General features: G+C 38.2%; 1 protein-coding gene across 7 annotated transcripts in view; it reads left to right on the top strand.

Moving 5' to 3' along the window:
- Positions 1-25,921, top strand: part of ADCYAP1R1 (ADCYAP receptor type I) — a 142,333-nt gene that overhangs the window by 75,465 nt on the left and 40,947 nt on the right. For all 7 annotated transcript variants that reach the window (XM_074869602.1, XM_074869608.1, XM_074869616.1 and 4 more), the window contains exons 4-8: positions 7,893-8,000; positions 22,483-22,518; positions 23,158-23,199; positions 25,003-25,106; positions 25,652-25,749. In XM_074869602.1, coding sequence (XP_074725703.1) covers positions 7,893-8,000; positions 22,483-22,518; positions 23,158-23,199; positions 25,003-25,106; positions 25,652-25,749 — 388 coding nt within the window. The remainder of the gene's footprint in view (positions 1-7,892; positions 8,001-22,482; positions 22,519-23,157; positions 23,200-25,002; positions 25,107-25,651; positions 25,750-25,921) is intronic.

Consider the following 25,921-nt stretch of genomic DNA (forward strand, 5'->3'; position numbering starts at 1 on the left):
CCAGCTGCTGCCAGACAAGGCTGCCTCCAGCAGTTCCCCATGATCTCACATAACCCATGTCCTGAGTGATGCCAGATTATCTGCAGCTGGTGAGCTTGGCACTGGCTCAGGTTCTGGCAGCTTTTAAGTGTCATTCTTGCTTCCAGAAGTGTTAGAATAAAATCTCACAATTTTTTGAGTAATTTCACAGAGTGTTTCTGCCTCCAGAACAGCAAAGTGGTGACTTTCTCATAGATGAATAGCCAATACTTTTTATTATATTTAAAGAAAGGTTTTTTTTAAAAAAACATTATTGGCTTTTTACTCCTCTGAATAATTAGAATTACTCCTCTGTAAAAATAATTGTTCCAAAGATTTTGCCAAACTGAAGTTTCCCTTTAAAACTCCAAAGCTCACCTAAGGTGAATTGGTTGGCAGCACTTAAAGGATTCTGGAGATTTTCTTGGATGAGGTTTTCTTGGCAGGTAATAATGCAAGAACAGCAATAAGTGTGAGCTTAGAATAAATATCCTGTGATTGTAAAGAATAAAACAGCTTTAAAAGAAGAAAAAGGGTTAATAACTCTCTAATTATAGATAACAGCTCCTGTCATTTAAAAGCTGATCTTTGCCATGTATAAAATGTTCAAGGAAAAAAATAATAATTTAGTATTAGCCTTTCCTTTTGAGGTGTGTTTCACATGAGACGTAGACAAGAACCATTCACTCTCTTGAGAGTAGTTCTAATGGTTGAATTTTTGCAATGATGAGATCTTCATTCTCTTTTCACCTCTGAGACAGTTCATGGTCAAACAGTGATTTGTGTGTATTTGTATCTACATTTTCCCCCACCAAAATAGTAGGAATAAGGTTAGAGTTCTAATTTATAATTTGTGTGGCTCACTCCTAAGGTGGTCGGAAGGTAAACCAAAGTGCTTGATTAATGCAGAACATCCAAACACAGGGAAATCCTCTCTGTTAAACTTTGGTAAATACGAGCTCCCAGTTCTAAAATTTACAACTTACGTTTGGCAAATACAAAGCATATGTTCTTAATCTTTTGAGAGCTGAAGTCTACTACCTTCAGCTCATCCTTTTCTGCTGTTATGCTATAAACCCCATCATTCCAATCAAAGAAAAACTGCTGTTCCTGTTTCTTTCATTTTTAGTTTTTAATATAATCTAGGTTTAACTTAGTAGATAAGAAGTGAAATGTCTCAAATAATTTTCTCCAATGTTCTCTGTTATAAATTGAACTGATATTTTTAATAGTTTTTCAAAAAAAAGTGTTGGACTTCGTACATCTTAGATCTCTGAAAATGTCAACCCACAAAAAAACTTACTTTACTGATAATGACATACCAGCAGAAAATGCTATCATAGTTTACATAATTATCATTAACATGAACCATGGATTCTAAATACTCATAGTATAGTGTTGCATAACTTTATACCAGAGGCAGCAGTTATCTAGAGAAACGTAATAGAAAATATTAAGGTGGGCCAACTGCTGGTAAATTTGACTACAGTTTATTTTTCTTCACATACAGCCATAGCCAAGTCACTTGGACTATACATGTGGAATTCCTCTGCTCTAATTTCAGCTGTTTTAAGCCTAAAGTTAGTCTTTCTCTTGGTGCCTTTTCTAATCAGTGGAAGAAAAAATGCATCTCCAGAGGATAATTTATCTTAGAAACCCTCCAGAGGTGTATGTTTTTCTTCATGTAATGTAAAAGAAATGTAGAAGAACTAAGCCCAGATTTACATATATAATGTTTATACTACTAAGGTTAACAGATACATTAGTTAGACAATGCAAGGTGCATCTCAATGCAGCAGTAGCAAAATTTGCATAAAGGAACAAATCCTTAGTGCAATAGCTGATCCAGATGACATATGCTGAATAAATAGACTTTGTTCAAATAATTCCAAAATCTATTGAGAGCAGAACTGGGAAGGAAAAACCTTTGCTTTTTCTCTGACCAGCTTCCCCTTGTACTTGGTCTTTCATGCCTGTTTTGTATATAAGACATTTTAAGGAAGGAATGACTTTTTTTCCTTGTGCATGATCAAGTATTCTCTTTTCCAATACAGAATGTCTTCCTTCAGTTTTTTGTCCCCTTTTATAACTTTAGAATTTCAGATGATTTTTCTTTTCTATTCTCTTATGGCCTGGGCTTTCAGAAAAGACTAGTGAATCTGACAGTGTTATAAGTTTGCTTCCTAACTTGAAACACTTACAGAACCATCATTTCTGTAATAAGAGTTCCTATAAGATACCATTATTTTGAAATGTCAATTACTTTTGAAAATCCCATACTCAGGCCTCGCTTAAACCTTTATTTATTTTGGTATTTACCTAGATTTATGAAAGAACAGAGAGCACCTATCTCATATTCACCCTCTCTCTGTAAAGATGTATGTAGTATGCCCTTTAAAAGTTATTGTGCATCACATAATTCAGTTTAATATGCTGGCTTGTAACATTACATTTCCTTTGATATTACTCTCCTGAAGGCAATATGACCTTGAAGGTGATATTTTAAACTAATAAATGAGGAGAGGAACTGAAAATCAAACTGCATGCTGTAAGCCAAAAGGATGGATTTTCATCTCAAGCCTTTATTTCCACACATGAAAAATACAGAAGTCTAATAATTATGTATTTACATTTTTTCTTAATTCCCCAAGGAAACAGATTTTTTCCAAATTCTTCTCATTTCCCTTTTGTTTGTGTCTGAATCCATAAATCCCTTTGTCCGTTGTCCTGTCATTCCTTTTTTCACCCCATAATTTTGAGTTCACTGAATAAAGTCAGCAACATTTGACAGAGGTGTACTAGTCTCAAAGCTGGAAATTCCTATACGTTTTGTGAAAATGGTGTGCTGAGTACAAGAAAAATGTCAAAAATTATTTTCATGGAGAGGAGGACAGGTAGGACTTACCCACTTTATTAAGAGGAGTGAATGAGTGAGCAGTAAGTTAGTACACAGGGTCTTGTCATTCAAAAAACATGTCTCTGCTTTTGCACCTTCTCTTGCCAAAAAGCTAGCAGCGACAAGAAGGAGATGTGTTGCACTAGGGACAGGATAAGGACATGGGAGGATATTGTGGATGCTGTTAAAAGGATTTAAATATAGTGTAAATGAGGGTATTGCAGTAGAGGCATCATGAGGAAACAGGGCCCAAATTAGAGAACTGCAGTTTGTATATAGTCCTGGTGACATAGTGACTCTGTGTTGGTGGAAGATAACAGGCTCTATTCTCAGTGGATTTAAAGTGAGGTCCATTCCTTGAACTAGGTGAACTTCAGCTATGGGCCTAAAATCTGGTTTTATATCTAGCCACTATCAAAACTGGGACTCTCAAGACAGCCCTACACAGAAGAGAAAAAGAAGCTAAGGGACTGTAAGCAATTTCAGAAGATCTCTTTATCACTGCTATTCTGCCAGCATGTCTTGATTTGAGTTTTTGAAATTTTTTTCTCTTGTTGCTTATCTAGACATTTCAGGTAAGAAGGCAGCCTTTCAGCTGCCAGGAGTAGCAAGTTAGAGAGAAAGTGTTTTGCTCTGAGAGGTTTGATTTGAAGCAAAGGACAGGAACAAGGCTTGTGTGAACCTTCACAGAAGGAGGATGACTACAGTGGGTTTAGTGCTAGGTATAATTCTAAGAATGCATAAGAAGACTGTGCAATGCTAAATATCTGTAGTTTCCTCCTTGTTATGAAATTTGGCCTTTCTCTGGAAGAGCTGTTCTTTTTTAGTGGCTGCCAAGTCAGATCCATCCTTAGGTATATGAGGCACTACCCTCAGCTTCAACAATATAAATTTAAACTTAGGTGTCATGGGCTTCATGTGAAATTCATATAAAATCCATGTTGTTCTTCAGCTCTAATCAGGACTGTTTTTTGAAGTACGTTTCCCAAGAACAGTACGAGGTGGATCCAGCCATAGGGAGCTTACAGTCTAAACACAAGGTTTATCTCCCTTTTACAAAGAGAAGCTTGAGACAGAAATGTAGGGACTGATCATGTGGCTTTTCATAAGCAGCCACTGTGGTTTGCCTGTAGTTTGAATTGCTCAGGAGCTGCACAGCTATGCTGGCACTGTTCACAGCCTGAAGTAACATGTCCCAGCCCTTAGCTGGACTCCTTCGCTTAGGATCAGAAAGTGGCTAAGAGAGGCTGCACAGCCACTGATAAGCCCTCTGCCCAGAGGGCAAAGTTGGTTCGTGCCTCCTCCAAAAGACCATATAGACCTTATGGGGAATACAAGCTTCAGCCATTTAATAGGCAGCTGCCTAGGCTAAGCTATTTCTTAGCCTCCTTCTACTGAGTGTAGTCAATGGAGAGATGGAAGTACACTCTACAGGGTGATCCACCACCACTGACACCTTAAAATGAGATTATCCCTATTTGGAAAGTCTCTCTCCATGAACTACAGAAGAAACTTTGCTTAGCTGAATAGGATAAAAGGGTAATTCTTAGCCATCTGAAGTTAAACCAATCCTGACTAATCCTATAGCTGAATGATCACTTTGCATTTCCTCAAAAGTCAGTGACAAGGAATAGGGTCTCCCAAAGGATCATCCATCCCATCAAAGACGAGATAACTAGCTGAATAACGTGAAGCACTCTTCTGCCCATCTGTGAAGAGGGCATAAGTACTTACCCAGGACCAGATGCCAAGAATTACACCACTTACCTTAGCTAAGATGAATGCCACAATGTTTATCAAACATGAGTTTCAGTCTTCAGGTTGCAGTGCAGACTTGGGAAGGGAAGTCAGAATTTGTGCTTTCTGCAAGGTGCCTTGTTTTTAAGACCATCCATTAGCAAGACCACCATTTTTTAACTTTTTTCATGCTAGCCCACATGAAATCTTCTTCTTTAAAATGATTTCTTGATGTTACTGATTTCTAATATCAGGGAAATTTGCCCACTTGAAGCTACACCTTGCTGCTTGCAGTATCTGAGCTACCTCTTTCAAAGCTAGCTTGAGCATCCCTACGTCACACGGCAACGGAGACATACCATCAGTGCCAGAGGAGAACCCTGCTGTGCAGTTTCACACTCAAGTCACATTGATTTCCGTGGGCAGATTTCACCCAGCAGGAGCTGCTGGCTGTATCATTGTTTACAAACGTAAGGGGATTGTGCATGCTGGCCTTTATTCTGTTTAATTTTTTTGTCATCGTTTTCTTTGCTCTTCTAAATTGTTTGTTTTAAATACACTTTTCCAGGCAGGATCAGGCAGCATTCTCATTGACAATGAATTCTTTCTAATGGCCATTGACCACCTATTTTAGTAACTAAGGGAAATTACTTGACTCTCTGCTTCTCTCTCCCTCTCTTCCAACATCAGCACATCAGAGCTTTCTAGCACAATGAACTTATAATGTCTTTTCAAATGTGGCTATTTTTTAGCTCTGCATGTTATTACCACAAAATCAGCCACCTGGTATAACTGAATTTGATACACAGTGCTATGAAATATTTATTCCATGTCTACACTTTCTTTTCTGCGGTATGAGGATTTACTTTCATTTCTCTAGGTTGGTTTGCAGTATCTTTTGCTATCCCAGAGTTTGGAAGACAACTGATGTTGAAGTAATAATAAGAAATAAGAAAGCTTTCCCTATTCCTATAAAACCCATTTAATTTAAGCGAGCAAGGCTAGCAGGTGGTTATCAGATCTCATTAGTCACTTTGCCTCTAATGCCTCTTGTAAGCAAATGTCTCATTACCATGGATATTTACATATTCTTTACTTTTGTACAGTGCCATATATCAGTGAACTAAAAACCTGTGACTACATGTCTTCAGATTTACGTGGTAAATACAGTTCCTACTGCATAGACAGACACTACCTATCAAAGACAATAAAATCTAGGAGTACTCAATGTGATCTTGACTTCCATCTTTAGTATGTTAACTGTATCACAAAACTTTTCAAACCCCAGTCTTTGAGCCTTTTGGAGAGGTTCTAGTGAATCACAGTACTCATACAATGAGATCCTCATCTGGCAAAGGAAACAACCTGAGTAGGAGTGGAAAAAAGAGAGGAGGTGGGGGAAATGTAAAGGATTCCTATTTTCCAGCTCCTGTGATGAATTGATGAGCATTTCTGAAGTAATATTGTATTTTGGTGTGTCTGGCAAAGCTGGGAGATTTTTATCTAATAGGGTCAAGATTTTATACAGTTATTAATTTATATTATGTAATCTGATGCTGCATCCTTTAATTTGAAAGAATTATATCAACTGCTCAGCATATGCCATCATTGTAACATCATAACAGTGTTGTTTGACACTGACTGAATTCTTCAAACACTGTATCATCAGAACTGCCCTATCTACCACACATGTTATTATCTGGCTTATATTTTTGTGAGAAAACTCAGGGCTTGGTTCCCTGCCATTGAAACTGATGGAAAAAGTACACCAATTCCAGTCCTGTGAGCATACATTCTCCACTGATGGAAATCTGCTACTATCACCAAAGTCGATAAAGCCCACACTGTTTTTTACAAGTTGATCATCCTCATTGTATTGTACTTGTGCCAGTCTGAAAGTATGACACTCTGAAGCATTATCTGCTTTTACTGAAGATCTTATTTTCCCTGGCACATAGTCAAAGAGAGAGCATATTAACAGAAAACCACTTAGAAAATCACGGAACTTGCAGCTTTTAACAGTTGATAAGGTTATGTGCTCAATCTCACAACAAATGCAAATAAGTAGTAGAGATATTTAGATTTAGTTTTTCTTTCTTTTTCTGCTAAGGTAGAAGATGATTCCCATTTGAGATTCCTTCACTAAGTCTTATTTTTAAACATTAGTAGGAAACTTGAGAGATTGATATGAGTTTTTCTGTACACTGGATAAATCTTCTAGGTTTATGAGCTGGTAAAATGGTCATTCACAGAATCACAGGAGGGCTTATGCTTCTTGAAAGCCAGTCATAGTTCGTCATGTCTCTGACACAGTGATCAAAAAGAAGCAGGAGCTGGGCTTCTTTACTGTATGTACAATAGCACATGGGACCTGAATTTTTCTAATATCCTAAGAGAAGACAATGCCCATTCACAATCTCATCACCTCTTCTTTCTCCATACATGTAACAGGAGGTGATTCTTCATCATTCAGATCTTTATTTCAAAGATTGTTGTCTGAAGCCTAATCTCTGGACTGTTGTTAAAGGCCTGATTCTGTCTTTAGGTTTTGCAAGAAATAATTAGAGGTCAAAATCATCCTTTTGACATTGTGAGTTTATATTCTCTAGAGCAAAGCCTGCAGTAGTGAATGATATTAAAACGGTTCTTTATTAAGGAAAGACATTTCTATTCCCAATATTTTTTTAAGAAAATAAACAACATGAAAGAGGTGAGATTCCCTCACATAGCCACAAAATTAGGTGTAGAACGAAGCAGAATCTGGTTTTCAGTTTCCAGTCTTCTCCTGGGTCAAACTACAAAATGTACCAGTACCCAACCTTTGCAACAACTAGAGCCAACAGAAATTTATAGAATTTAAATCAAAGATATGATCCAAGGATAAAAATATTTAACCCGACACTACTGAAAGATAGTTAAATAGCAGCAGATTTCATGCTCAAGGGAAAATTTGTTTCTGGTATATGTTGGAATGATTTAACTGAGACTAAGAAATGTCATCTTCTGTGAGGGTAGAGTCTGGTCATTATTATGCCATACAACTACATATTTTATGTTATTCCCATGAATTAAAATTATTTTATTCCAGGGAAAGCTTATTAGAAAATGATGCTGTTTATTATTCTAAAGAAGCGCATTTTTATGGATAGAAGAAAGAACCAGCTATAAAGCATAATAACAGTGTGACGAAAGGAATGAATTTCCACCACTAATGTATTTTATCACTCCTTCTCTTCTGTAGGTTGCCCAGGAATGTGGGACAATATTACATGCTGGAAACCTGCAAGTGTGGGTGAAATCGTCTTTGTCAAGTGTCCTGCACTGTTCAGATTTATCATCTCTGAAGACGGTATTTTCCCTTTGTTCTTTGCCTCTGTCTGGTAAAGCTGCATGGCCAGCGTGAGTGTAAAACTTCACTTAGATAGTCAGTATAAATGGAAATCAAAAACTCTACAGTGGTCTGGAGTTGGGCCTCAGTTTAAAAAAATACTGTAGAAAACCAGGATATTTGTGTGTAGAGATGTGTGTGTGTGTCCACAGGAGTGGGAGGGAATGTGTGAAAAAAAGCCTTCACAGACTATACAACATGAAAATATCACCAACTCTAATTGCTAAAGGGGATGTTCTGCCTTTGGGTCTCCATTGAAATCAATGAGACCTGAAACTGTGTTTCAGTCTTGGACAACTAATCATCACAAACCTATTTTAGAAAATAACTAAAACTCAGAGCACGTTCTGCTCATGCCTAAGGAGAACATAGGCATGGATTCCTGGAGAGACCAGGATCCTCATCATGCCTTTTTGTGGTCTGTAGAAATGAGACATCACCATCTTTCTGCCCCTTGCAGTTGGCATCATCAACCAAGCAAATAAATGAAAGATCGGAAATTTGGGCTGTTTCTGCTTCTGGCACGCATTGCTGTCTAACAGAGTTGTCCTTTGTCTTGCAAAAATTATTGCAGATAGTCAGCTAGGCTGGTGCATTTTCTCTTTTCTCTCCTTCTGCTACAGTTTTAAGCTTGGACCAAAAGTCCCACACACTCACCATGCTTGGTAAGCAAACCCTATTAGACCTCAGCTTCAAACCTTATACAATCCAGCTGCTTCTCCCACCTGAGTTGCTATTAAAAGGAGAATCTACTTAGTAGTGGTAATACTAACTGTTTGACCTCGTTATTAATATTACCTAGTACTTTTTAATGGGAAGAGGCCCTGTGAAGCTACCATTTGAATGATAACAAAAACCCCTTGTCTTTTCTCGATTTTTTCAACGTTTGAAATACATGAAAATGTGCCAGGTAAAAATGAGAGTGTGTGGACAGGAGGAAATAACTATTAAGTTGTTCACACAGGTAGATAAATTAATTAGATGTTCTCTTGAAATTCCTTTTTTATTTTTTTCATGATTCCATGAAATTATCTTCCCAACTGAATGACTGACAGAGGCTAAGTCCTCCCATCCACGTTAGCTAATAACAAGCCTTTGCTGATAATTCACAGTTTTGTCCATCTCCTCCCAACACCCATCTAAGCTACTGCAAATCACTTAATTAGCACTGTCCATTGAGGAACAAGTTCATCATTGTCCCCCAGGATCCTTTTTCCCAAAGATTATTTTACGAATGAATTATTCATTTACAGTCTTGAGTCAAAAATCCACCTTCTCTGCGTTGCCACACACCAAGCACAATTTGTGGGAGACAGGAAATGTTTCATACACAGCTTCAGGAATGCTGAAATCCTCACATTTAAATACATCCATTTGAGCTCATCCAAACACTGAAGAACTGCCAATGCTCTTGTGAAATGGAAAAGAATTTAAAGGTGATCATTACCTCATCTAAATTTACCCATATGAAACTCAAGGTTTTTCTCTATATGAGTCCTCTAGATTCTATCTGTAGTCAGTGGAGAGAAAGAGACCCACAGAAGGCAATTTATGTTATTCCGAGAGACATGAGGTTAATCATACTTTGGAGATACCTCTCTTCATCCAACAAGTACTAAGGGCAATTCACTTAAAGTAGACACCTAATTTTTGAATGGGGAAAAATAAGTCCCTCTTTAAATTATCAGTAATTATAAAAATATAATTACTACTATAATTCTATGTGCTTTAATTATAACTAGTATAATTAAACAATCTTTACTGCTGTAATATTGGTTCAGTATTGACTCTGGGTACAATGACACTTACTGTGCCATCCATGTTTAGTGATAATAAAACAGCCACCACATCAGCATCCAGTAGGATTTGTATCTAGCATGGGTAAGGAAATATTCTTCCCTCTTTCAGGTTTGTTTTGTGTCTTCGTTTATTTATTCCAATTCTCCATGACTTTGTAATTGGTTTTTCTTTACTACTTGTCATTCAGCCTGATTGTCAAACCAATTCCGGTCATCCTTTGCACAGGATATACACTCAACAGAAGTTTTTGCTATCAGTTATCAGTGATGCTTGCAGCCTGCAGACAAAATACTTTTATGTTATTTATTGCACATCAACAGATGGCTGATATATTGCTATCTTCTGATATAACTGCAGGAGGCCTGCTGCTCAAGACAGCGCCTGTCCAAATTTCCATTAGGACTCCTCCTTTTCAGTGGCTTGTAACTTACACCCCCTACATAGCCTCAAGTTACAGTGTGCTAACACATGGTAACGTAACATAACACTTTTCTCTCTCCATGCCTGTTTTGGATGCAATGCTCAAGAGATATTGCCAGTTTGATACTGTGAGAATAGGGCCGTGTACATCTACAGCACAGGAAATCTCCCCCACTGACAATTTGTCCACACACCTCTGCCATGGAACTTTTAACTATTCTTTAATGTCTCTGATGCTTCTATTTATATCCCACACAAATATGTTACCTTTTCACTTTTACTGATGAAATTTCTTTTCCATGGTGCTATCATTTCTCTAATTAAGGCTATGAGGGCTCTTGAGAAATCATAGAATCATAGAATAGTTTGGGTTGGAAGAGACCTTTAAAGGTCATCTAGTCCAACCCCCCCTGCCATGGGCAGGGACATCTTCAACTAGATCAGGTTGCTCCAAGCCCCGTCCAACCTGACCTTGAATGTTTCCAGGGGTGAGGCATCTACACCCTCTCTGGGCAATCTGTTACAGTGTTTCACCACCCTCATCATAAAAAATTTCTTCCTTATATCTAGTCTGAATCTACCCTCTTTTAGTTTAAAACCATTACCCCTTGTCCTATCACAATAGGCCCTGCTAAAATGTTTGTCCCCATCTTTATTATAAGCCCCCTTTAAGTACTGGAAGGCTGCTATAAGATCTCCCCAGAGCCTTCTCTTCTCCAGGCTGAACAGCCCCAACTTTCTCAGCCTTTCTTTATAGGACAGATGTCCCATCCCTCTGATCATTTTTGTGACCCTCCTCTGGATCCACTCCAAAATCTCCATGTCTTTCCTGTGCTAGAGACCCCAGAGCTGGATGCAGTACTCCAGGTGGGGTCTCACCAGAGCAGAGAAGACAGGCAGAAGCACCTCCCTTAATCTGCTGGCCACACTTCTCTTGATGCAGCCCAGGATACTGTTGACCTTCTGGGCTGTGAGCACACATTGCCAGCTCATGTCCAGCTTTTCATGTGCCAGTACCCTGTAGTCCTTCTCTGCAGGGCTGCTCTCAATCTCTTCATCCCCCAGCCTGTATTGATACCAGGGGTTGACCAGGTGCAGGACCTTGCATTTGGCCTTGTTGAACTTCATGAGGTTCACACAAGCCCAATTCTCAAGCTAGTCCAGGTCCCTCTGGATGGCATCCCATCCCTCAGGCATGTCAACTGCACCACTCAACTTGGTGTCATCTGCAAACTTGCTGAGGGTGCACTCAATACCACTATGTCATTGATGAAGATATTAAACAGTACTGGTCCCAATACAGACCTCTGGGGGACACCACTTGTCACTGACCTCCATCTGGACATTGAGCTGTTGACCACTACCCTCTGGATGTGACCAGCCAAACAATTCCTCATCCATTTGGTCCTAGTATGGTTGGTGGGACCCACTTTAACTAGGTGTTTTTTCTCTTAAACACATTTTCTTAACCCAACGGCCCTCTTCAGGGCCACAACGGGGCTGAAGTCTGTTCCTCCGAGTGGTGGCCCTGGGCCCGTAAACAAAAATATATGGTGACTGAACACAGACAAACAAGGGGGGAGGTGAGAAGAATTGTGAAAACTTTTCTTTGAATTTTAATGTAAAAATTGACATCAAATTTGGAATTAGCACATTAAAATACCGTAAAATGGACCATTTGATCAAGAAGAGTGTTGATGCTATTATTTTAAATTCATTTGGAATCATTGCAGTAAAGATATAATAGGAGTGTGTGCATTAACAGATTAACTTATTTCCCCTTCTCTCCAAATGTGAAGACCCTTCGTGAAAAAATTGAAATAAATATTTGATGCAGTCTAGTGCTTTAAATCCTGAATTAAGTCTTGGTGGTCCACAGTCACAAAAAGTATTTAAAGGGGCTCCGTGGTGAAGGAAAGGTAGAGGACCCCTGATCTAACCCATCTCCCTCCTCAAAGACAAGGTTAGCTCAATATGATGTATTCCAGAGCTTAACTAACATGTTACCTGTTAATGAGAAATACTTTTTTTTTAAATAAAAGTCATATATTTTTAGAAAAAAAAATACATATAAATTAAAAGCTCTATCATAACTAGAGCTATGTAAAATAAAGGGCTGAAATAACACTTAGACATTATTTGACTATAAATTACAGACTTGTTCACATACCATACTTCACATTTGACCTGTAGCAGGGTGATAGTATGACCCTAAGGGAGGAGTAGACAGTCCAGTGTAAACATATGTCCTGCTTTATATATCTCCCTACAGGATTGCTAACAAAAGTGACAGCTGCTACGTCTTGTAGTGTTGGGTTTGAGGGGCGTTTGGACATCTGTTCAGTATGAATAAAACCAAGATTCATAATTCATTAGATAAACAAATAAACATTTAATCTGGAGTAGTCTGAAATCTCTGCAGATCTGGCTGGATTTGACTTGTGACCCCAGGTTGGAAATATCTACATCCATAATCACTCTCCTGGGCGAATCAGCATGGTTTTTCAATATCATCTCTGCTGATTTTAATTAGTCAGGTATATCCATTTCAGTGAGGGCTCGATGAAAAAAGTCACTTTTTTATGATGGTTCCTTCAGTAAAGAGTTATTAGATAACTAGAATGTTTCTAAGATACAGCTAATCAAATTTTATAGATTGTTATAGTATCCTCTGGCTGCTGCTATGTTTCTAGAATATGTAACTAGGCTAAGCACTGACACTAATATTTATTAATAACATATTCATTCTTAATACAGCAAAATTTTTATATGACCATAAATCATTTTTAAAAACAGTAGCAATAACTTTAAATTATATTTTTAAAAAGTTTGATTTATGAAGCACTGAAGCACCTCTAGGTACAGCTGCTTGTATAACACAGGCAAACCATATGTTGTGTTAATCTTAAAGAGAGGGTAGGAGTATCTACCTCACTTGGCTTTGCTTATCTAAAAGTTATACATGTAAGTCTGAACTGATCACATGGATTTCTGCTTCAGTAAATGGAAAACAGTGGGTACTTGTAGAAGATGCTTCCTCTGACCTATCTCAAATATTTATCTTGAGATGAATGAAGTCACTGGAGAGGGCTGGTTGTTTTATAAATTTTGGAAAGGAATTTGGCTATGTTGACTTGGATTTGTGATTTCCATATGCAGTAAAATGAAAAAAAAAGAGACTGCACAATAAAAATTGACCAATTAAACTGTCATCTGCAGAGACACTTTGATGAAAAATTATCTATGGATTTATCTAAAAATACCAAGTGTTGCTGTTTTTAATTTGAAAAGATACTCTGCTCTAACCTTCACTGCAATTGCACTGAGGAGTAACATTTGATCTGTTGTCGTCATACAGAAAACCTAAGGTCAAATCCCATGCTGTGTGTTTGGTGACCCTTCCTTGTAAAATTTCATTTCACCTCTCTGGTCCTCCAAAATCACCAGAATTTTTCATTTCCTTTCAGATGCAGACTGTGAACAAAAAGATAGTTCTCAAAATCTCTCCACATGAAAAGAACATATTAGCTCCTGAATCTTTTCTAATCTAGTATGTTAAGGAATTACAGTGGTTTTCCTTCTAGAGGGTTCCTAAATATTAATTTCTTTTCCCCTTCAACATTCATTTCTTTGATTGGTATCCATCAGTTCATGATTTTACATTCACCCAGAGCTATAACTTCCATGATGTCCCTGTTGTATATTATGCTTTCTCCAGTGCCTTCCCAGTATGAACTCCAGTGACAACCACTCTGGAACAGGGTATATTTAAAGCATTCTAAGGTATCATTGCAAAGGAAGGTAAAAAAAAGTGTGTCAAGCTGTGGTGTTGCATTTCAGTATGACATAGCAAGACCTAGAGATGGTCTCAATGTAGTGATCTGCACTCCCAGCTGTAAAATTTTCTCTGTTGTTATTTTTCCCTTTTTTTCCCAGACAGAGGTGATACTGCTGGCAGTGGAAATCTACAGAAGCCAAGTCTGTGATTTCTTTCTTTGCTCTGCACAGCTGAGATATTCTGGAACCTATAAAGCCACATTACTCAAACGGACCATTGAAAGAAACCCAATAGCCAGATCAGAAATAAGCATATTTTTAGATCTTTGATTTGCAATAAAAACTAATACAAATTATAATAGGCAGTTTCTGAGCATTGCCATATGCTCCACATTGAGAAAATGCTTTCATTCACAAATCCAAATAATAAATATGATTAGCTCATGATGAATCTTCCAGCAGTTCAGAATTTTTATCTAGTGCTCAGTCTAGGACACCACCTGCTACACCCAAAAGAACATTACTATGGTTTACTATGTAAGACAGGAAATGTACATCGTTTTTACCAAAGACGTAAAACGCATCCTATGTTTATACCAGGATTAAGGGGTCCTAATTAAAATCCAATAAAATAAAGAATGTATCCAGGTATTATAGAGTTTAGGAGGGAATCATATCCTGTGCTTACATTTTTGAGCTAAAGTGTTTGGCTTCCTGCTACTCTGGAAGTTATATGACTTCGGTGCTCGGCCAACCAGCTTATTGTCCATGAGAACAAGAAATTGAAAATAGTCTAACACTGATCCCATTAAAAACACTGGGAGACACGCAAATACTTTGTTGTAAGAATAGCAAGCCTCATATATTCTGCACTAGAGATATCATGGGTGGACAATGAAATTTGTGAATGCAGGGTTAATTGGATTTGGGAAGCCATCTGTGGCTTTTTTCTCTTGTCTGAGTTTAGATATTATCCCTAATCAAACAGAAGATGACAAAAGAAGAGTTAATGAGAGTGGAAGTGATACTACATGTTCATATGTGGGAAGCCCTTCTGTGTCATTTCTGAGGAAATAGACCCAGTAAAGTCTTTAAGTGCTGACTACGTACCACTGTGAAAATGGTACATAACTCCCAAACTCTCCACATAATAAAAGTCATTGTCTTCCCAAGGTGAAAGCTGTTGAAAATATTTGCAAGTTGGAGTTTCTATTAGTTTGGGTTATATATTGATATTTTTTGATATAGACAGAAAGAAAAGGTGACTGTTAAAGATCAGGAGCCTCCTAAGCGACAAAATGTATCTAGAAGTTTGTACACTTATTTTCTACTAAAATAGAAGATGCAGGTTTTCTTATCTAGTAGCTGAAATTACGGTCAACATTGCAGCAGATTGAAATTGGAAATTGCATTTTCCTGTCAAATAGGCAATGCAAAAGGTTGGTGTAAAGGTTTAGATTTCCATTGAAGTATATCTCACCCCTGGTGGGCATTTCAACATCCTGCATGAAAACAGAGGGAAGAAAAACACTGGAACCAAGGAGTAGTCTCTGAAAAACAGACATGACCCATCCCAGAGCATTTTCATCATGGGAATAATAATGAGCCATCAGAGCTTAATTAGTCTCTAGTTGCCTAGATGCAACCAGGACTTCATGCATACCTTAGTTTCATCCTTCATTTTATGTAAGATCCTATGTAGCATTCAGAAGCAAGTTCAATGCAAAGGTATCTGGATTTTTATATATATGCCAGCTAAAGGTTTTGTCAGCCTTTCAAAGCTGTCTGCAGATTGTATATGTATTATTGTTGCTTAGTGTTCAGCAAGTCCTAGAAAGAATTGTGACGTAAAGAACAGATACAAGAGACCTACCAAGTGTTGATGTTAAAAATAGTAAGTCTAGACAATAACCAAGACAATAGTGCTTACTAGAATACAAGTCCTTTCCTGCTGGTTTTCATTCCTAGACTTTCCACAGGCAGGAAAGTCATGGGAGTATTTCAGCTTTTCCAAAGCAAGGAGGACAAGCTGTAATTAAGCATGCCTTCTCGGTCACAGCATCACAAAGTCTATCTGCAATGCAGAGGGAAATGGGAGGAAAATATTGACATCAAAGAACAGTAACTGTAACTACATTTCCAATCAAGTACTTAAGGCCTCATAGATGCTTTTTACAAGAAAAGGACATTTTATGTCCTTTCCCATCAAATTATGGGGACACAGGACTCTGCTTCTGATATTCAAACATATAATGTGACAAAGAGCATTTCAGCTAAAGATCAAGTCCTTGGTCCTTCGCAAGATGACATCCTGCAGTGGCCAGGGGAAAGTAACACAACTCAAGACCTTTGTCAATATGATATGAAAGCTAATTTGGCCTTCGAAAATAAAAAAATCATGCTCCTCTGGGTAGCATGCAAGGGTGGAAAATGCTGAAAGCTGCTGAGTAGCTTGGACAGCAAAAGGTAATACATTGAAGTATCACTGTAGGCACAACATGGACAGATACTTCAAACTTTACTAGCAGTCTTCACTCTATTCTTGTTTCTTCTCTTGAATCAAATAACTGAGGAGTTCCAGTTGATTGCAAGATTTAGCTGTGGTGGGCACATATTCATGCTTGCCTTTAAGCAAGTGATTTAATATGCTCTCTTCTCTCTCCACCTGATGTTTCCTATTTTCTGTTTCTTGTTTGAAAAACATTTGCTTTTCTCTGAAATATGACCCCTGTCTCATTTGGAGCTAGGAGACCCTTCAATAGTATTTGCATTGATCTAGCACTCCAGTGGATGCTCCTGTGACAGGCAGCCTCATAGGAAGGATACACATAACGTTTAGATGATGTCTAGCAGTTGCTATGGTGACCTCAGTCCGCTGCTAGTTTCACAGCCTTTGATAGGAAAGAGGAAGGAAAGAAGAAAGTCATAATTTCCCTTACATGTTATTGATCATATCTGTACATCAGTCCTGCCTCAGCCAGCCCTATATACTATGGCCTTTATGTTCTCCATATGGCACCTCACTGGTATTCTCCTATGATCTCCAGGCATAATTCACTGGGTCTTCTTGTATCTATGTCATGAAACCATGTGCACTAAAAGTAGTATGGGATATAGGAAGAAAGGACTTTATATCGGTTCCATCACTGCCTTTACTGCAATGTTTTGCACAAACCACTGGATAACAAAGAAGTTGCAGAAGTTAGTTCTTCTCATCCTGTGGTAGATGTCTAAAACAAATCACCCTCTGGAAGTGCCAGTCTCTTTGCCTTTAATGGGAAGAAACTTAAAAACCTTAATTTATCTTCAGGTGGGTAAATTGAATGGGATTAATTTGCCCCACAGAATCCATTCCTCAGACGTCCTTAGGCATCAGTTCTTATTCAAACATACAAATATGAACCAGGCTTCCTAATCTTACCCCTAATTTTCCTCTGCCTCAGTTTTCTTGTTTTCTAAATACAATAAACAATGCCACTTAATTTTGTACTGTCTCTGTGTAAGTACTATGTTCACAAATTGCTTTGACAAAGCAAACATTAATATAGAGTAAATGCCAAGTGACTAATGACTTTCAATCTGTAGTTCAAAGTATTGCCTATGGGGCATGAGGCTGGAAAGACCAAAACCCCTAGAAATAGTGGAGGGCAGCACGTAGCATAGGGAAGGGTGTGGGAACCTGTAAGACCACATACTCTGCAACCTTGCCTGGCTGCTACTTTCTACAGATCCTGTTAATGAGATTGTAAAGACCTGATTCTGGATCTCTTCCCCCCTCCCCCCCCCCAAAAAGCCATAATAAAGGAACTGGGATGGTTGGATAGTGTGCATGTGTGATCATGTGTTCCCAGGTACAGGACTGGGCAGAGGGCAGAGTGTGCAAGCAGTATCTGTGTGGGGAGCTTAGAATGTTCCAGAAAAGCTGCTAAGTAGACTGCTGTTCCTGGCTGTGGCTTTGCCAGCTGGCTGAACAGATTGCTGGTGCAGAAGAGCAGCATGCAGCAATAAGGAAGGGAGCGAAAAGGCACGGTGTGGTGGATGCTGTGGAGTCGGGCAGGGGAGCTCGCTGATTTATTTCGTATTTATAAATTAAATGTTAAGCTTCTAATCAGTGCTATATAAAACAGGAAAAAATTGAATTCATGCCTAACCAGCTCATTAACCACATAGCTGGACAGCACGATAACAAGTGATTGTAGGAAATGTTTTCCACAACCTCTCTCTGCCCCAGACTCTGCACTTTCTGAAGGGACAGAGTTAACATGCAGTAAGAACAGTGCGAGCTTTGCACATTGATCTTAATGCTGTTGAAATTCAGCCTTTTGAGGGATTACCTATGTGGACCAGTCCTGCAACCCATAATACTGAGATGGGAACAACAGGAATAAGGAAAAAGCGTGGGCCAGCCATTTCAGGACAGAATAGTTTTGGAAGCCTTTCATTCCCCACCCTGCCACTAATAAGGGACAAATGTTGGAACAAAAGGGTTAAATGCAAGTATGTTCAGATAAACAAACCTATGGGAGATAAAACAGTTGTCATGCCAGCTGACATGAAAGCAGCCAGCACAAGTCTGGCACTAAGGAGAAGATCTAAAAGGCTGCACTGAGCTCCGAGGCTCATTGTACACCGGCTGATTTTTGGCTTTAGTTTTATCAGTCCAGTTCACTTGAAACCAGAAGCAACAATTGCTTGCATAAAATTTCTCATCAGCTGATGGGTAGTGAGGAGGTAGTTATGCTTTCTGGGACTCAGCAAAAGAAAACCAAGGAAGAAAGTCTGATAGATGTGCAAGAAAAGGGCATGAAAGGTCTGGGTCTCTGCCACTAACTCTATGGGAAGCCATTGGCAAGTCCTTTGACTTTTTTTTCCCCCTTCTTTCACCTCTTCATGTAGAAGATAGAAATAAGCAATATTTTACATGTTTGCTTTCTCTGTTTGGTCTTTGGAACTGACTATTCAACATTCTGATGGATCTTCTCTAGGGTCTCTAAGTAGTACTGTAAATAACATCTAATTAATAATGCCAGTTAAAACACTAATGGAAAATTTGCTTTGCTTCCCAAAGAGTGACACTTACCTATTCAGTCTGGTCAAATAGTGAATTACACTATCACTCAATATACTGGATAAACCATCCTTTGTCAAGGATAATATTAGCTTCCTTGGGAGTTTATTGACTAATGTGAGCAATTATTGATTTAATAGATGGTGTTCTAAGACACTGCTTAATAGCTGCTGTTCTCTCCATCTTCCCATAGTTTGGTCTGTGCTGTTATTTAACTACATGTGAGGAGCACAGGTGTCATTCATGTAGGTCATAACTGTAATCCTTGAATTAAACCCCTGAAAAATGGGTTTCCAGTCAAAATGCAGATGAAAAGTGTATTTTATTTATTCTTCATTTCTGGGAGACTAATATACTTTATCTAGCCTGTCATATAATCATCTCGATGGGCTCTCTCTGATTCCTCAGTGAAATCTAATGCACCAGTTTCTCACTGTTTACGTCCTAAGAGAAAGGCAATGAGAGGACTTGTGTGAAAGCCCATGCAGTGAGGTGCCCTACAGTTTTGCCCATTACATCACTGACACCAGAGTAAATTTGCTGAGATTGCTCTAGAGTCAGAAAGGCACTCAGGTGAAAAAAAAACCCCACAAAAGTACAATTTCAGGGTAATAGTCTGAAAGATGAGAGGGACTGCACTATATCTGGACTTCTTACAACCCCAGCTCCAATGAAAGCTCAGACTTTCCCCTATATATGTAGACATGGTAAACGTTAAGCACAGATATAATCCAAATGAACTCCATTGCTCTCTGATACGTGTGAGCAAACATAGCCATTGGCACAGTTATCTGTCATGTAAACATCCATATTCTGGTGCAGGATACATAAACATATGGTGTCAGAGAGAAGGGCGACAGCAGAAGCACGCAGGAATTTAAAGCCAGATGGTGGCTGTATGTTCCTTCATTGTGTGCTTATATATGTATTTATATATATGCATATACACACACATAGAATTGTGCATACGTTATCACAACACTCATTAGATGGAGTTTGACTTTTAGTTGTAATTCAGAGCATAATGTTCACTGTAATCTAATTGACTTTGCAGTAGCTTAACTTATTAGTGAAAACTAAGTTGACGGATCAAACCTAAAAGCCTGTATAGTAAAAGACTGTACTGGAACTTTCTTCAGTACATTAGCAAGGACTCAGATGTAGAAAAATATGTTAATAAAAGGCAAGTTTGTTCCTACAGCAATCAGAAAATTAACATTGTTGAAAATGTGAATCCTTTCATAATGTTCAAACACAAATAAAATGCAATAATAAAACTAAAATCTAATATTTTAATATCAATGTGACTACCTACCACCCATATTTAGAGTGAAATAATGGTAATTTTTATTTCCTCTTTTTTAGATAATAGGAAAAATTAGCTAAAATTAAAACATTTAAATTTCAAAAATATATTTTTCTGAGCCATCAGTGTGATATGCCAGGAACATCAGGCTTCAATCTACTTAAAATTGGCCTGGTCTTCCTCCCACAATTTTGTAATATCACATTTCAAGATTGAAGCCGCACTGTGCAACTAGTAAACTAAAACTGGATTTTTATGAGTCAAAAAAATTTTGGAGGTTTTTAGCAGCTTCTTATTACCCTGCTTCTGTGGGTCAGACTGTTGAGTAAGATGATCTCATGTAAGGAACCAATTCCATTATGAGCTACTGATTTAAGTGACAACAGGCTATGAAAGACACTATGAATGATAGCAATAAAGGAACACTGGCTTGCTCTTTGATCCACTGCCTGATAAAACCACAGGTAAAAATTCCCACAGGATATCCTAAAGTTGGTATTCTGAATTCAGATTTCAGCAACATAGGCATCCATATCTGAGTTATATCACTGTTAATAAACCTGGGTTTTGGTAGGCTCAGGAGAGAAACAGGTCTTTCCAAAGTATTCTGCAGATGCATCCTTGTTATTGTGCCAATGATCTCTAGCACAGCCATAGCACTTGTGCTACATCTGATAATTTAGTCTGATGCAGCAGGTTGAATGATATTCACTGGAAAATATTTGCACAGAACATAGGCGACCTCAGAATTAGTACACCTTCCCAATATTTGCAAGCATTCAAGAATTCTCATATGTTAAATCTTGAAAGCAGCTGAAGTTGGGCAAGAAGCCAGGAGACCAAGGGTGTTCTCATAGTGACTTTCAGGTTTAACCCTCCAGAGTAACTGGTGGGTTGAATGTGTAGGTTTGATGTTGAATGCATCCATTCAAAGACACAGTACAGCCTACCTGATGCTTCAGCTTAGTTTTCTAGACTCCCACCATCATCTTCACACTAAATCCTCTGTTTTCTACATTAGAAGATCAAAAAGCACATCTGATTTATTTTCGAGGAGAGAGAGAAATCACTGAATTTAAAATTATTACATGATAAAGAATTTGAAATAGTGTAAAATATAAAATGCATTTTATACTGTGCTGAAAAGGCTCTCTTTACTGTTTTATTTCCTTATATGCTGTACTTCCCATAGGATCAAAACCAATCCTTCTTTGGATTTCATTTTTAATAGAAACCCTCTTACAAATTGGTGAATGACTTTTCCAGTCACTAGTTAAGATTTGACCATATGTTCAGGGTTAAAGAAGAACAACCCGAAGCCCTTTGGTTAGTCCAGGGGATACAGAACTAAGATAATCAAAGCACTTAACAGTCAATGAAATGTTGGAAACATTTCACTCATCGATGGGCCACTGGCAGAGCTATTTGCAGCTTTGTCAGGCTACTTGGTGTCCCTCTGTGCATGATACAGCAGCACCACTCGGTGGCTTAAGGTAGCTCCTCTTTATGCATCCCCCAACACCAAGTTTGAGCCAAAATCCAGATGATTCAGGAAAGTCTGACTTCAGTGCAATTCGGGAGATTGGTTTGACATAATCCCAACATTTTATTTTGGAAGGACAAAAGAAACAAAAAGGAAAATCTTTAACACAAACCCAAACTTTTATGATTTCCTATCGTAATATTTTGTAGTTTTGGTATACAAATCATCATGGATTTCAGCAAAATATTTTGAAAATGTGTGGGTCTTTCTTATTTCAGAACCCTGCACCCCTACAAAAAGAAAAAAAAGAAGAAAAATCAACCCACAAAAAAGCCTCCCTCATCACTTTTTCATGTCCTTCCTAGAGTTTGATGAAACTCCATGATAAAGAGAGAATTAACAATACAATGCAATCGACCATCTTATGAAAACCACTTTCCAGCCATAAATACACAGTATTGATCTTGAAAAAAGGATTTAAATGACATTTTCTTGCAGTTCTTATCTGGGCACTGCTACATCCACTCCTCTAATGGGAAATAAGCTACTATCAAGATCAAACTAATTATTTTTATTCTTCTAATTTCAGGTTGGGAAGTAGATAACTTGGGGCAAACCCATGCGGGTAAGAACCAGTTGTGCTGACTACCTTTGTTCTCAAAGATTGTATGTAGAGTATAGGATAATATTAGATTATTGAAAAGTTGTTTCTATATCAACCATTATGATACTAAATACAAGTAGTTCATCGTAACACTTTGATAAAAAGTGAAAGTAAAAATCTGTTTCTAGAAATCCATGTGATCTAACTTAATACTACAAAATTAAACTGTCTTACTTAAAACCAATTAATCATTACTCTTTGTCATTGCTTGATAGAAACAATTTTCCATGAATTCTGTGAAAACTGACCATACTTAAATATCTGTGGATTATAAATGTAAATTTCTAAAGATACAATATTTGACTTCTATAATTTTACAATAAGATTAGTCCTAGTTTGATTGCATGTGTTTTTAGCTATGTGCTCACTGCTTGCAGTAGCAATTTCTAATTTTGTAAGTTCAGCTTTGAGTTAAACTCACAAGTAAAACTCTTTGTTTTCTTCCTGAAAAGACAGAGTCAAGTATTTATTTGCCTTTGGGCCTGATCCAAACAAATAAAAATCAGTTAGATTCTATTCACTGATTTCTGCAGAGACCAGTTTGGGTTCTAATAGAAAAAACAATCGAAACAATTTCATACCAAATTTCCACTTTTATAGGTGATTATGACCTGCTGGAAGGCACAGCCCAGTCTCCCCTAGGTAAGAAACAGAACCATGGAATGTTTCTCTTTTAATTTTAACTCTGTTAAAAAGGAAGCTCCAACCTTTTTCTCCTGCCATTTAGGTATTATTTTCTAATCAGTTCTAATTATGGTGACACATTTTCTGGTACGTTACTTTTAGCAGTATTATGAAAATTTATTCCTCCACTATTGAGCCTTGCAATCTAGCAAGTATGTTGTTATAAATTATATCTATCTGCTTAACAGTAATTACTAAATGGTGTTAAAGAAAGTCAACACCATGATTCAGTGGTTATTTTCCATAGAAAACTAGGGATGAATGTGCAAGAGTAATTTACCAAAGTTTGCCAAGTAATGCAATCTTCTTAAATGAATGCTGTGATTAAATAGATATATTCTGCTGCATGGATGGCAAACAGATTCTCTAAAAATAAGGTCACTGCTGGTGTGATGAGCTACTTGACTAAACTGCTCTAAGAATGCGAAGCAGCACAACCTTGATAAAAAAAAAAACCACAAAAAAAACCCACAAAAAAAAAACCAAAAAAAAACCCACCTTGGAAATTTCCATCAATTTTGCTCAAGGTACAGCTCAAACTCCAAAAACTGTAATAGTTCAATAAATGGAAACTGTTCTATTGTGCTGGAGAGGAATAGTGCAACTAGCAGCCCAGCTCTAATTTTTCAGCCAGGTCACTGAGCTCTGACAGGAATAACGGTGCTTAAAAAGAACACCACGGGGGCCATCCCACTTTAGGCAGCCTCAGTAACAAAGTGAGTGTCAAGAGACACTTTCCTCTTCTACCCCCAGCTCTTGCTTCCCATTACAGTTTTAAGCCTTTTGACTGTCAGTGAAAGCCATTTAGGAGCTAGTCCTTATATGAGATTAACCAAGCAATTAGGGTAAAAGGAGAGACAAAGAGAACGAGGTTTTCTCTGTGTCAGTTTTGAGCCTCCTTGCAAACACTTGCTTCAGAGTAAGGTTGTAAACCAGGTTTGGAACAAATAATAGGCAGAAGAATGTGTAAAGCTCTGAAACAGCTTTGTAATTGTCAGCTGAAGCCACAATGGGCATCCAGAGATATAAATGAACATATCGCTATGGAAGACAGAGACAAGGAAAAGATTCCCACTCCATCTTTCTGTTGTTTTCCTACAGACCTTTCTCACAGTCACCTTCGATCAGAGCCTAGGCTTGAAGATAAATGAGTGGGATACATGTTATCTGACTACAGGAGAACAATCCAGCTGCCTCACCATAAGCATATAATGGCTATTTTAGATATTCTACAGTATCCTGTCTGGCTTCCAGCAGCCACTCAAAAAAATCATGTTAGCCTTGTGTTTTCTTGCCAGTCCCATGCATATGCCTCAGATATAGATCATCTTAAATAGCACAAAGTGCCTATATTTAAACACTGGACTTACTCTTCAGCCATCTGAAGTGTAGATGTGTACATCGAAGCTGTATTCCCTAGATGCCTTTCAGAGTCAATGGAGAGAAATGGACATTTAGCTGACCCCTGACCTGAGAATAAGATCTTTGGTGGCCTGGAGGCACCGCCTATGCTACTTAAATCTCTTTTGCTTTCTGGTGACCAGATGTATTAGTAGACATCCACAGATGCCTATTGTAGAACTGAGTCATTAAAGATGTCATTAAACTTTCAAGATGCCATTAAAGTCTTCTATGGATAGCCAGATAAATAGTACCTCCAGCAGTACTGTGGGGTTTTCTTTGGTCATGTACCAAGGGGAGGGAGGGTATGTCCTGGGATTTGCTTCAGCAATATCACATTCCCCACTGTACTTGGCATAGGGGACATCAGCAGAAATTGCACTGAAGATGGCTGGTCTGAACCTTTTCCTCATTATTATGATGCCTGCGGCTTTGATGAAAATGAAACAGAGTCTGATAACCAGGTGGGAATTAATCTTCTAATTAAAAACAAATGAAGGGGGGGAGCAGCAGGCTGCTTTTTGTCCAGCCTCTGGTCATGTTCTGATCTGATGGTGATTAGCATGAAACAATCAGGTATTTATGGGCATAAAAATGTGAGAAGTGTGATTTAAATCCTTCCTAGCCCTGTGCTGAATATTTCCAGAATATGAGTGTTTACTGTTGATACAGCTTCTAGAAGCATGGGTTAGGCCCCAATTCTTCCCCCATTAACTAAGGAACCCCTTAGCCAACTACTTTTTTTCTACAGATACATGCACAGTGGGCAAAGAACTATATACAGCCTTTCCTAGCTCACTGACAAATAAGCTTCATGGTGTGCAGACCCAAGGGTATGCCAGACATCGAGCAATGCTCTAATATACAGTGAGCTCTCAGGGGAACCACGAGGAGAAAACCAGGCTGTTCAAGAAATAAATCCTGCCTATGGTTCCCCCTGCACATTGACAAGGTAAAGAAGATGTGACCATAGGTGAACTGTTTAACCGTGTGTTGTTTGCCTCCCAAGGATTACTACTATCTATCCGTGAAGGCTCTGTACACAGTGGGATACAGCACTTCTCTTGTTTCCCTCACCACTGCCATGGTTATCCTGTGTCGTTTCAGGTGAGTCAGGACATGAGCAGTGAGCTGTTCAGTCACTGGAGAAAAGAAACTTAACTCATCTGCCCAAAACAATGTTTAAGCTTTTATCTCACCAGATGTAGAATAAGAAAGAGATGCTTTAATAGAGTTGTTCCCCCAGCTTGGACACACTCCAGTAGTCACATTTCGGTAG

This window comes from Strix uralensis, chromosome 1, assembly GCF_047716275.1.
Source record: "Strix uralensis isolate ZFMK-TIS-50842 chromosome 1, bStrUra1, whole genome shotgun sequence".
Classification (NCBI taxonomy): Eukaryota; Metazoa; Chordata; class Aves; order Strigiformes; family Strigidae; genus Strix; species Strix uralensis.